Genomic DNA, 14085 nt, shown 5'->3' with positions numbered 1-14085 from the left:
GGTCTCGATGACACACTGGAGCCACTGAGCATGGCCCCTCCCCTAACACTATAATAACTAGAGCGCATTAGCATCAATGGTTCGCGAGTTGCTGTCATTACCGTTAGTTAGCCTACACAGTTTGCTAGCTAGCTATGCCTTTGTCACTGAAATGTGTATTTCCTGGTTGCGATAACATACAAAACAGCTCGGTGTCCTTTTTTAAATTTCCTAATAATGATTATATCAAAAAGAGTTAGATTAATTTTGTGAAGAGCCACCTTGATGGAGAGCTGAGGATCACCACCAAAACCCGCCTCTGCAGTGATCATTTTACACCGGATAAATTTATAAACTTTCGTCGGAGACAACTTGGATTCACTGATAATCCGCTGTTACTGGTAAATGGGGTCGAACCGAATATTTCCCGTCTCGGCCTTCATCCTCCCGTCCGGACACGCCCCCAGCGTTTGAGAGCAGAGGATACCGCTCATTTTTTCAAGATTTTGATCACTTATTTTATTTACTTGGCGGATTTTTTCATCATTCAAATTTGGCTGAGTGGTTAATAATACATTTTTCTGTGGTGTGACAAACTCAGAACACATATTTAATATTGCCTTTACAGGGACTTTAAGCCAAATTTCAAACCCCAAAAATAAATAATCAAATCAAATCCTAGGGAGTTTTCCTTATTTTAGTTAGGGAGTTTTAGGGGGTTTACAAGACACTGTTTTCTTTTTCTCTAAATTTATCAATTTTCTTTGGAACAATGCACTGTAAAAGGCACCACACAAATACAAACTGAACTCTGATGATCCCTCAAGTCAGCCAGAATTTACAGCACAGACAGAAAAAGTTGAGATCAGCTACCTGTGTATGTCACACTCAACTTTTTCCACTTTTCAGCACTTTTCCTGCAACATTATTCATCAGATTCGCCCCTTGAATTGATGGTACTAAAAAGCCATGTAATAGAAAGACAAAACAGCTATCCTTGAAAGCGGTTAGGTAGCCAGGAATTATTAGGAATATAGATGAGTCTGCTGTGCACTGGGATCACGGGTGGTTGACTTCCTGATTAGGCCTTTGCAGCTGATGGTCAGAGGAGGAAGACGTCAGCTACAACCAGGAAAGAAACTAGATAGCCAGTAATGGACATGCCTTTTTCAGGTGGCCCTGTTGCATTGTGGGAACGAGTAAGAAGAAGAAGGGGGGATGCTCATCTATCTCACCGTCTACATTCTCATCTGAAGTGATGGGGAGATGTCAGGAAGCCAGGCTGCTATTTCACGCCCTGTTAAGTACTAATGCTGTAACACACGTCTTGCTCCAATTTTAGGGAACAAGGAGTTTTACTGTGAACTCAAGGTTCATCTGTTCTATAGAGAGAGAGAGGGAGAGTGAAGGAGGCTGGGTAGCCACCACAGTTGCCACTTAAAGGAATAGTCAAGTAGCCCAGAGTTTTACCAGCCCTTGTTTCAAACACACATAGACCACACAATATGACACCTCTCGTTCACGCACCCCTCCTGGAGAAAAAGCCCTCAGTGAAACGGCTCTGAAGGTGAAGGTCACGTCATTTATTTGCGTTTGCAGTAAACAGGTTTGAGGCAGACTGATAGGGCAAGGTTATTATCCAGAAGAGCACAGCTCTGATTGATCGCTCCATGCTCGGTCTGGGGTGTGCTGGGAGGACGTACTGAGTGGCCACTCCCCTATTATACTGCTGCTCATAGCGGGTGGAGAGAAACACAGGACCGTCGGAGTCCACTCGCTGATGGAGCCATCTGATCAGAGGCCTCATTATGCTTCACCTATGGGGAGGCGGTCATTTGACTGTAGTCACTTCATAGACACAGAGGGGGATTTCTTAAAATGACAGTTTACTCAAAAACAGGGCTGTAACTAAAAATCATTTTGATAATTAATCTATTGATTATTTCTTCAATTATTCCAATAAAAATGCCCATTGTTTATATTTTACTGAAAAAAATAAACACATTATTTTACCTCCTACCCATTGTTCTTCAAATAAGGAGCAAATTGAAGGCTATGAAAATAAATACAGTATCTATTTATGTTATTAAATATACAGTAAAAACAGTAATATTGTGAAATACTATAACAATTTAAAATACCGCTTTTCTATTTTAAGATATTTTAAAATTTAATTTATTTCTGTGATGGCAAAGATGAATTTTCAGCAACCATTACTCCAGTATTCACTTTCACATGATCAGAAATCATTCTAATATGCTGATTATTAATATGGAAATCCATTGTGCTGTTATTCTTTTAAGGATGAATAGAAAATTAAAAAGAACAATATTTATTTGAAACAATTTTAATCAATTGAATTCTTGCTTATTGAAAGTATTAATTTCTTTAAAAAAAATTGTACTGGCCCCAAACTTCTGAATGGTAGTCTATGTAGGCTGTGCTATATATTGTGTGCATTTTTCTTTTAAATGTAAACATTACAATATAAAAAAATAACATTGCTAAAATAAAATAAAAAAATGATTGGAATAATTATTATTACTTATTTCAGCATTACCCCCACAATTTAAATTCTGTCATTCGCTCACCCATTTGCCATTTCAAACCATTCGATTTTAATTATTGTGTGAAACACCAAAGGAAATGTTCCTGTATCCTCTATCAGAATGTCAAGCTGGTTTTATCCGGTGAAAGCAGTGGTTACATTTTACTGTGGGAAAAAGAACAACTTGGACCTTCCTCTAAACATCTCCTTCTGTCTTATCCCTTTAAGCCTGCTGTACGCTAGGAAGTGTTCTCACTGTGCACTCTTTTTTTCTCTGCTTGCCAGACATGCAATTTTCTGCTGAGTCCTCCTTAGTACCCAAAGCCTTCTTGCCACACTTCTGAAATTAGCCCACTGTAAGCCACAGCCATTTACACAGGAAAAAATATATGGAGGCATGTTAGAGGATAAGCCTGCCAGATGACAGCAGGCGGTGCTGGCTGAGAGATATAAAAGAAGGAGAGAGGGAGAAAGAAAAGAGAGAGGGGTTTAGTTGAGTGTTTCTTCAGCTCACTGAGTGAGTTCAACTCTGAGTTACCTCAGCTCAAACAAGATCTTTTAGTAGAATTCAGTACGTGTGTGGGTCAGAGGACACCTCAGAGATGACAGAGAGGCGGTGCTGGCTGAGAGATATAAAAGAAGGAGAGAGGGAGAAAGAAAAGAGAGAGGGGTTTAGTTGAGTGTTTCTTCAGCTCACTGAGTGAGTTCAGCTCTGAGTTACCTCAGCTCAAACAAGATCTTTTAGTAGAATTCAGTATGTGTGTGGGTCAGAGGACACCTCAGAGATGACAGAGGCCTATAAAGATCTTTGCAGCATTTCTCACATATATCTGAACTTTACAAGACTCTACTGGCTGATGCGTTGAGAAACTTTTATTACTGTAAATGTCCTTTAAGGAACAGTTAACGCAAAAATGAAGATTCTGTCATCATTTATTGACTGACATTCATTCTTCTGTTGAACACAAAAAGAGATGATCTGCAAAATCATCCAAGCCACAAACATCTGCCTGTGGCTGTCAAAAAAAGTACCACAAAAGCACACCAAAAGTAGTTAAAATTGACTTTGTGTGCTATATTTCAAGTCGTCCATAGTGATTAAATAGCTTTGTTTGAGGAATATACCAAAATTTAAGTTATTAGCCAAACTCTCTCAAATAATGCCAAATGTCATTGGTTGTTGCATGTCCTGTAAATGTGTGTGAATATGCAAATATGTGAATAAGCTTCAGGATTATAAATGAATTACTTTGAAATATTGGTGCAGGATTTACTTTGAAACCATTTTCAATTTTTGCAAATAATTAAAAAAGCAAAGTAACACTCTGAATTAAACATGTTGAAGTAGAAAGACTGAAATAGCACTTTCTTGTAAAACACACTTCAGTAATATTTGTTTTATATACAACTTTAAAAAACAACTTAAATTTTGGTCTTTTCCTGTTAGTCCAAATGATATGAAATATAGAGCACAAGTTGTATAGACTTTTATGATGACTTTCTGCCATTTTTGCAGTTTGAAAATCTGTTCCCAATATTGTATGGAAAACAGAAGTGCAAACATTCTGTTAAGCATCTTGTTTGATGCTAAATCATAATGGTTTGAACAGCACGAGTAAAAGTAATTTTTGGGAACTATACCTTTAAGAGGTAAAGCTAGTGAATTTAATGGATAATCGGTAGAAACTCCAAACTTCCTCTGAAACATCTGCTGTGAGGAAACACACAGCCAGAAAATGATTGGCAGAGATTCGGTTGTTAAGTGAGGTCTGTTCACTGTCTAATGAGAGCTCCATAAAGAGAGAGCAAGCAGAGAATAATGCACAATGTCTTGGCAAGTGCATCAAATATTCTGTGTGTGTGTTTTGTCAATTATATGACTGTATAATATGAGTTTGGGCTTGCATATGCAAAACAACATCACATGACCTCAGCATGCTCAACTATCCAGAGGACACCATACAAAATGATAGATATTCAGCTCAAACACCAAAAAATAAAAGAGTAAAACTCTAGATCCAGCACCCACGCTGTTTGGTGAGCGTGTATATGTGTGTATGAATGGAGATAAATCAAAGCGCGCTCTCACACACACACACACAGCGGGGCTGTGCCAGGGCGCGGAAAAGCAGAAAAGGGCCCTGCAGTCTACCTGTGATGGCAGTGGTTCCCAGCATGGGGGAAGATTAATGCCTCTGTCTTATCCCTTTAAGCCTGCTGTACGCTAGGAAGTGTTCTCACTGTGCACTCTTTTTTTCTCTGCTTGCCAGACATGAAATTTTCTGCTGAGTCCACCTTAGTACCCAACGCCTTCTTGCCACCCTTCTGAAATTAGCCCACTGTAAGCCACAGCCATTTACACAGGAAAAAATATATGGAGGCATGTTAGAGGATAAGCCTGCCAGATGACAGCAGGCGGTGCTGGCTGAGAGATATAAAAGAAGGAGAGAGGGAGAAAGAAAAGAGAGAGGGGTTTAGTTGAGTGTTTCTTCAGCTCACTGAGTGAGTTCAGCTCTGAGTTACCTCAGCTCAAACAAGATCTTTTAGTAGAATTCAGTATGTGTGTGGGTCAGAGGACACCTCAGAGATGACAGAGGCCTATAAAGATCTTTGCAGCATTTCTCACATATATCTGAACTTTACAAGACTCTACTGGCTGATGCGTTGAGAAACTTTTATTACTGTAAATGTCCTTTAAGGAACAGTTAACGCAAAAATGAAGATTCTGTCATCATTTATTGACTGACATTCATTCTTCTGTTGAACACAAAAAGAGATGATCTGCAAAATCATCCAAGCCACAAACATCTGCCTGTGGCTGTCAAAAAAAGTACCACAAAAGCACACCAAAAGTAGTTAAAATTGACTTTGTGTGCTATATTTCAAGTCGTCCATAGTGATTAAATAGCTTTGTTTGAGGAATATACCAAAATTTAAGTTATTAGCCAAACTCTCTCAAATAATGCCAAATGTCATTGGTTGTTGCATGTCCTGTAAATGTGTGTGAATATGCAAATATGTGAATAAGCTTCAGGATTATAAATGAATTACTTTGAAATATTGGTGCAGGATTTACTTTGAAACCATTTTCAATTTTTGCAAATAATTAAAAAAGCAAAGTAACACTCTGAATTAAACATGTTGAAGTAGAAAGACTGAAATAGCACTTTCTTGTAAAACACACTTCAGTAATATTTGTTTTATATACAACTTTAAAAAACAACTTAAATTTTGGTCTTTTCCTGTTAGTCCAAATGATATGAAATATAGAGCACAAGTTGTATAGACTTTTATGATGACTTTCTGCCATTTTTGCAGTTTGAAAATCTGTTCCCAATATTGTATGGAAAACAGAAGTGCAAACATTCTGTTAAGCATCTTGTTTGATGCTAAATCATAATGGTTTGAACAGCACGAGTAAAAGTAATTTTTGGGAACTATACCTTTAAGAGGTAAAGCTAGTGAATTTAATCGGTAGAAGGTAGAAACTCCAAACTTCCTCTGAAACATCTGCTGTGAGGAAACACACAGCCAGAAAATAGAGATTCGGGATTCGGTTGTTAAGTGAGGTCTGTTCACTGTCTAATGAGAGCTCCATAAAGAGAGAGCAAGCAGAGAATAATGCACAATGTCTTGGCAAGTGCATCAAATATTCTGTGTGTGTGTTTTGTCAATTATATGACTGTATAATATGAGTTTGGGCTTGCATATGCAAAACAACATCACATGACCTCAGCATGCTCAACTATCCAGAGGACACCATACAAAATGATAGATATTCAGCTCAAACACCAAAAAATAAAAGAGTAAAACTCTAGATCCAGCACCCACGCTGTTTGGTGAGCGTGTATATGTGTGTATGAATGGAGATAAATCAAAGCGCGCTCTCACACACACACACACAGCGGGGCTGTGCCAGGGCGCGGAAAAGCAGAAAAGGGCCCTGCAGTCTACCTGTGATGGCAGTGGTTCCCAGCATGGGGGAAGATTAATGCCGGCACTCTGGAGCAGAGCAAACATCCCGAGCTTAATAAGGTACAAACAATTGCTTCCATTTTGTTTGCTATCAAGGGAAAACTAAACTCGGGCTGCTGAGGTGTATTTTTTCATTCTCAAATGTGGACTAGAAAAAGTTGGAGTCGACTTGGGGACTTGCCGAGTGTGTGCAACAACTACTAAACTGCGGGCTTCTTTTCTTAAGTGTGCCCATTACTTGCACCCCAACAATCTCAAAGCAAGTTGATGGGTTTGTGTGCGCTACGGTGCACGGACAAACGGCCTCACCTCCACTCCTTGTACTTTGAGCTTCATGTGATCCTCCCGCGTGGTCTTCCCATCTTTCCTTTTTTTCCAGCAGTAGCCGTCCTTTCTGTACTTCACCTTCTTCCTATTGTAGAGAATCATCGACCCATTCTGTGGCCTAGATCCAGAAGTGAGGGAAAAGGAAAGAGAAGGGGTGGATGGAAGGAAGAAAGAAAGAAGATGGGGTTGGGTGGGGAGGGAGAGGAAGAGAAATTTTAGTGCTGTGGGACTCATTCGGCAGAAGTACAAAGAAGGCTGACTCAAGGCTGAGAGAGAGAAGCAGCGGTGCACCAGTGTATACCAGTGTCACACTTGTACACACACACCTCACACACTTGTATATGGGTGTTCATGGCCATGCAGAGTTATAAAAGGAGAAGAACTGGAGAAGATGGAGTTTTGGTTCCTTGCCGCTGTCGCCTCGCCTCTGGCTTGCTTAGTTGGGGACACTTAATTTCCAGCGATATCGTCGACTTACAGACACTATTTAAACTGAACTGAGCTGGATGATGACATCACTGAATTCAATGATGAACTGCCTTTAACTGAAAACTGAGTGTTTACTATTATCATTTTGCATTTTTGACAATATTTTCCTAATTAATGCTGTACAGTTTGCAGTTAAAAGCGCTATATAAATAAAGGTGACTTGACTTGACTTAAAAGAAGGCTTTAAGTTACCATAAAATGGAATTTGAAACCCATATTACCTCTGTAATGTGACTTGCAGTTCTGCTTCATGAATTTACATATCCCTTGCAGAATCTGCAATATGTTTAGCATTTTTTAAACAAGACGAATCATATATATGCTTTTCAGGATATACTTAACACGTAACTTCTACACTATCGTTCAAAAGTTTGGAGCCACTAATGATTATTATTATTATTTTATTATTTTAAATCTACAAGGGTAAATTGATCAAAAGCGAGTTCTACAAAAGTGACATTATAGACTTTTATAATGTTGCAAAAAATGTCTATTTTAAACAAATTTTGTTCTTCTGAACTTTCATTTCATTTGATAAACCTTCATTTATCAAAGAATCCAAAAATATTGAGCAGCACAACTGTTTTCAGCATTGATAATAATAAGAAATGTGTCTTTAGAACCAAATCAGCATATTAGAATAATATCTGAAGGATCTTGTGAAACTGAAGACTGGAGTAAATGCTGCTGAAAATTCAGCTTTACCATCACAGGAATAAATAAATTTTTACAATATATTTAAAATAGTAAACAGTAAAACAGTAATTTTAAATTGCAATAATAATAAACAATATTACTTTTTTTTTTAACTGTATTTTGATTAACTAAATGCAACACAGATTACCAAAAATGACTTCTTACTGACCCCAAACTTTTGGATGGTAGTTTAATGTATGATAATTATATTCTCAAAAGTGTAATAATTTAAATGACCTTTCTTTATAATTTTTTTGCATTTAAGAAAAGAATACTCAACATCTTACCATTTCTACAATTTAGCTTTTTTAAGATTATTGCATTTCCAAGTAAAAAAGGATATTTATCCCAATTGACTGGGTCATTAAAAAAGGGCTGAAGGTCAAGTGCACCCTCTAGAGCATCTTTATGTATCCCAGTGCACCTTTATATTGCGATTTTCTAGCTATTTCAAAATGTTGAATACATTAAAGATTTTAGTACTTTCTTAATATATGTTCCTGTATATATTTAAAAAAAAACAAAACATCTAGCAATGAATCATTCGTTGAGACCAGAAAAAAAGTGTATTAAGAAAAGTATGTAACCAGTAGCCAAATAGCTATTTAGCATCTTTTATTCCCAGTTGTACTGTATGTAGCCTTTCTAAAACGTCTTCAAATAGGGTCAATTTTCTATTCATGTCAACTTTAAATATACTAAAACTCTGCTTTGTTTGTCAAGGGAGAGAGAGAAATCCGTATATTTCATATAGACCTACGATCAGCAGCGCCTCGCTGATGCAAATGAGCGGTGGAGCACGTCCTGTGGGGAAAACATGCGCGAGAACATCCTCAACTTTCCATTCATAATTCATTCTCACTTTACCATCCCACTGCCCTCTGGTTGATAATGATACCGTGTATGCATCTGAAGAGCTCCCAGCTCGCTTCTCTTTATGACAGTACACATGTTTCCCAACAACTAATAACTGCAGAGCGAGGAGGCATCGCAAGAACACACATTCGCACTCGACCGTGCATTCACACACACACACACACACAACACTCATACTCCCCACGTACCCAAACAGCCCAGCCTCTCTGGAAACGGCAAGTCATTGTCTGCCTGCATTGTCTTGTTTATTTTATCATTTCTTTCTGGTGCAAATTTATTTATAATACTGCATACATCAGTTTGCAGCTCAGCTCATGGGGCGTCTTGTTTATCTTGCAATTGCTCATCAATCATTTCCGGGGACGAGTCTCAGGGGCTGATGGGGCCCCTCTCTCCCCGCACTGTGGCCCCTGACAGCACCTTTTAATTAGAGATGCCAGTCAAAATCTGTCATGCACAATCCTCTCTCGTTCTCCCTCAACCGATTTGTCAAGTGCCATGGGTAGTTGCTACGTCTGTTTGCCCATCTTGCTTTCATTCCCGCTTTTTATAAAACCACAATTTGTCATGTGCTGACCTTAACACTAATTAATTCTGCTTCTAATCCCATCTCCTATCTCTCTCTCTTTGTTTCCCATTCTATCATGTCATCTTCAACCTGATGCTGCTTTCATTCAACTTGCTGGGCTCTTCTGTGTGAATGTCATTCTGAAAGACTTCCTGCTGCACCGCATTCATTCTCTCTCTCTTTTGGTTTCTTGGTGAGCCTGGGACCATGTCGGCACTGTTTAAGTCATTAATCTGCTCGCTGTGATGCCTGCTGTGGGATTGAGCTTGAGATACAAGGATAGGAAGCGGAATGGTAGACACTGGAGGAAAGAGTTACAATAACCCTAATCATATTTCAACCACATCATTCCAAAAACAAAAACACATTTGTATTATTTTTCAGTTGGGTGTAGAATTAGGTTTGTGTTTTCTTTTTAATTATTTTAACAGTATTTAAGCCTTTGCTTTTTGTCTTTTTCTATATTGGCTGCATACCTGGAGGGGTGGCCTAACTCTTAATGATTTGTTTTAAAATTTTCTGATATTTTTGTGTGTTTTGAAAGCCTGAGAAAGGTTGGTTTGACCAAAACATTGCTAATAATAATAATAATTTTGCAATGGTGCAGGTTTGAGTAGTGTGTGGGATTCTGCATTTTTTTTTAGTTTATATTGGGCTTTTATCCCACACTCCTAGGAGTGATTGGTGTGTGCAAGGAACTATGTTTGGACAAAACAAATGATAAAAGTATCATACATCAACAAATTAATTAGTAGGGGTGGGTGATATACCGGTAGACATGATTAACCAGTAGAAATTTGTCATTTTTTGATTTTGGACTATCATCTCTATATCGTGATTACACGCTCATGTGATGTTGCTGTGCTACAAGGTCACGGAAATTTATAGTTTGCAAAAAGAAGTGATTTTAAGCTGTTGAAATGCAATCAGCAGCGAAAGAGAACTCCTTTAGCTATATGCGTGAGCTGTTTGAAAGATTGTTTCTGAGTGTTGACAGAGAGGCGTGCGCACGTGATTTTTGCTGCTTTATAGGCCTTGAACGGTTAAATACACACACTTGTATGTGTCAAAATGCTCATCTTTGCAGGTGTCTAAACAGAGTAATTTAGGTCTTAAGTGAAAGCAAACAGTTGAGAAAATAAACATATGTGTAACAGTATATTGGATCTGGGCAGCTCCTAAAGTGATAGCAGTCACGTTAATCAAACAACAAAAGAGAAAAAATCTCTCACTGCTCTTGACTAAATGTGACCTTTGACCCATATAATGTATTTTTGGCTATTGCTACAATTATACCCCAGCGACTTGAAGACTGGTTTTGTGGTCCAGGGTCACAAATAACTTTTGTAAATTTAATAAGAAGAATACAGGTATTTCATTTACACAGTGAAGAATATGTTTAATACATTTGATTACTTTATATAGAATATACAGTATATAGCACTCCTTATTTATTTGTTCTACAGTAGTTTTTTTTTGTCCTATTGCTTGTAATTAGTTTCTTATTCTTACTTAATCGCTGACTGTGATATTGACACTGGTGACAAGAATTATGAAATTTTTATAGTATCAAAAATGTTGATATCATAAAGACCTTATTTAAAGCAAAAACAACTATATCTTCATATATATCATTACTGTGAAATAAAATTACTCATATCGTGATATAAGATTTTGGTTATATCGCCCACCCCTAGTGATTAGTCACATGGCATGTATTTCAAATGGTGTCGAAGAGATGAATGGGAATGCTAATGGATATTTCAACTTCTGCTATGCAGTATTACACATTAATGTCCGTAAAAACTGATGAACAAATCAGAAAAGGCTGTTTAGTGGTAACATGTGGGAAAAACTGCTTTACTGTATAGTAACTAGCGACAGGCCTGTGCATAAAAATCTTTAAACCCCAAATTTGGGGATTTTTAAATTAAAAAACACATTCTGTTCCTATGGCCGTTTATTTATTGTTTGCTGATACCACGGTCAACCTAAACGTACCTACAGAGCGAAACATTAAACAACAAAAAATAACATCTTATAATGGATCCTTGTCTTACACAAGGATGAGTAAAGATTCTTGATCTGAAAATTCACAGGGCTCAGGGCCATCTCTAGCTTGGAAAAAGCTTGTGGAATTGGGGTGAAGCTTCAAAGTCAAAGGTCTCTGTACCTTACTTATCAGTGGTGAGCACAAGTTATCCGATGTTGCTTTTATCCACTCAAAGACCTTCCTAATGCACCACTTTTTAATTAGAGGGAGTTGAAGGAATGCATGGCCATCTTCTGGGGTGTAAGACAGACTGCTGGTCCAGCCTGAGAGACTTCTGTCTCACTCTCTTTGTACATAAGCCATTCAATTATATTTATCAGAATTATACATATTTATATGTTGCAGAGAAATGCCAACTACTCTGTTGTCAAAACACCATGACAGGAGGCCATATGTCTCAGAGGCCTAAACGTGACAGATTAATATAGAAAAGCAGAAGGCCTTTATTCAGAACAACTTACTGTGAGTGAGCCTCAACAGGTTAGCTTAGAGAATAATCAGCTTTGGCCTTCAATCTGCACATGGGCTCATTCAGAACCTCAAGAGATCCTTCATTTACCAAAGCTAATAGCATTCACGTATTTAGTTTACAGCAGTCATGTTCATTTTTTTTTTTGTTGCCATTTTTCTCATTATATTCCAAATGAGTTTGAGAAAATCAAATAAATGCAAGAAAAAGAACAGTGTGAAAACAATTTAACCATAGAGTAAACTCTTTCATTTTGTAAACATAAAATGTAACCTATCCACAGACAGTGCTGCTCAGAAAAATTTCCTTTGGCAATATGTAGGAAGTTTCTTGACTATACTGTCCAAATGCCCTAAAATTAGTATTTGAACAACACTTACAAATTTAGGAATTTCACTGCAAAAGTCTGAGAAATGGATTCCACTTGGTTTACTTTCTGTCTAAACTCAAAACATTGTATCTACTGTTTCAACATTTTAAACTCCAAAACTTCTTTTTGTGAAATGTTTGGCTTGAAAAGTGTGCTTGTGCTATCTTGGTGTAAAATAAATGCCACTTGGCTTGATATTTTCTTCTCTAATGCAATAACTTTTAAGTGTGGCTTAAGTGTCCAAAAACATTTAGAGACCGCTGTACAGCTCTGAGCATGATGCATCCAAAAGCGAAGCATCTGAATTATAATTGCTGTAACTCCTGCTGAAGAAAAGTCCTCAAAACGCATTAGAGAGGGTGAAATGTTTGGCTGGGTGATCTAGTGCTACTAAAGCAGCAGACCAGGCAGCTCCTCTAAAGTGCTACAATTCCCTTGGAAAGAAGAGGCTGTTTGATTAATGCAACACTTGTTGTTTTTCTTTGTTCTCAACCTGTGAGTATATGTGTGTGTGAGCGAGAGAGAAAGCGAGTGAGCTTTTGAAGATCAGGGAGGTAAGCAGGCTGAAGCCAAACTCCACAGGAGGGAGTGAGCATGTGCTGTCATCAATTACCCATCAGGCTTTCAGACACCACTTCTAACAGCCAGCTACCACCAACTGACATTTATACAAACATGGACACCGATACTCGCACACAGAGTCATTCATGCAAACACATAATGTGCACCATAATACCTGATATAAAATAAATAGTGATGCATGCCTAGATACTCACAGGTGCTTACTCACAAAACAACACACACACAGACGCACACACGCACACACGCACACACACACACACACACACACAGAGCCTGTCAATCTGTACTGAATCAGCATTCAGCATAACATACCCCCAAGTCATAATGACAGCCTCAGGAAGAGTGATGCATCACAACCTTCCACACACACACATACACAGTCAAGCATGGATAAGGGGCTTTCTAGAAGATACAATTCCACTTCCTTTGCGATACCATGTTCTGGTGCTAGAGGTCTGGGACCTGGGTTTAGGTCAGTTTCGCTATATGCAGTATAACTTCAGGTTTGAGTTTATAATGAAAAAAATGCCTTCAATGTAAAGCATGTGCAAACCTATACGGTTTTTGAATAATGACTTTTCAGGTGGTTTTCTCAAAGAAATTATTATAGGAGATTTTGAGGGTTGAATCAAAAGTCTAAACTATTTTAAAGACATTTCAAACAAAACGCTAGGGGCCCTATCATACACGTGGTGCAATGCGGCGCCAGGCGCGGCGCAAGTGTTTTTTTGCCAGTTTCAGCCCGACGCAGTTATCATACCATCCTGCACCACGTTGTTTAAATAGCAAATGCATTTGCGCCCATTTGTGCGCCTATGGGCGTGCTGGCCTGAAAACGAGGTGTGTTCAGGCGCATTGTTGGCGCGTTGCTATTTTAAGGCAACTGAAATAGACTACGCCATTGACCAACTTAAACCTGGTCTAAAGTCAATGGCGCAGTAGTTTTTTTATTATTTAAAGAGCACGTTAGTAAAGGCGGGTCCACAGTGCGCGTACACTCTGCTTATTACACACACAGCAGCACACAAACATGCCAAATATAAAAAATTAAAGGACTGCAATGTAAAAGATTATTATTGTGTAGGCTACATAAATATAAAAATGCCTACATGTCATAATGGATAGTCATTGCATGTATCAGAATTAGGCTACC

General features: G+C 38.2%; 1 protein-coding gene across 1 annotated transcript in view; it reads right to left on the bottom strand.

Moving 5' to 3' along the window:
* The window catches only part of LOC107656552 (calmodulin-binding transcription activator 1-like), a 380613-nt gene that overhangs the window by 147103 nt on the left and 219425 nt on the right, over positions 1-14085 (bottom strand). The window contains exon 5 of the mRNA XM_016444448.1: positions 6812-6947. Within this exon, the coding sequence (XP_016299934.1) occupies positions 6812-6947 (136 nt within the window). The remainder of the gene's footprint in view (positions 1-6811; positions 6948-14085) is intronic.

This window comes from Sinocyclocheilus anshuiensis, unplaced genomic scaffold (assembly GCF_001515605.1).
Source record: "Sinocyclocheilus anshuiensis isolate Anshui unplaced genomic scaffold, SAMN03320099.WGS_v1.1 scaffold1639, whole genome shotgun sequence".
Taxonomy (NCBI): Eukaryota; Metazoa; Chordata; class Actinopteri; order Cypriniformes; family Cyprinidae; genus Sinocyclocheilus; species Sinocyclocheilus anshuiensis.
The sequence above is the reverse complement of the archived record's forward strand: the minus strand, read 5'-3'. Positions and strand labels throughout refer to the sequence as shown.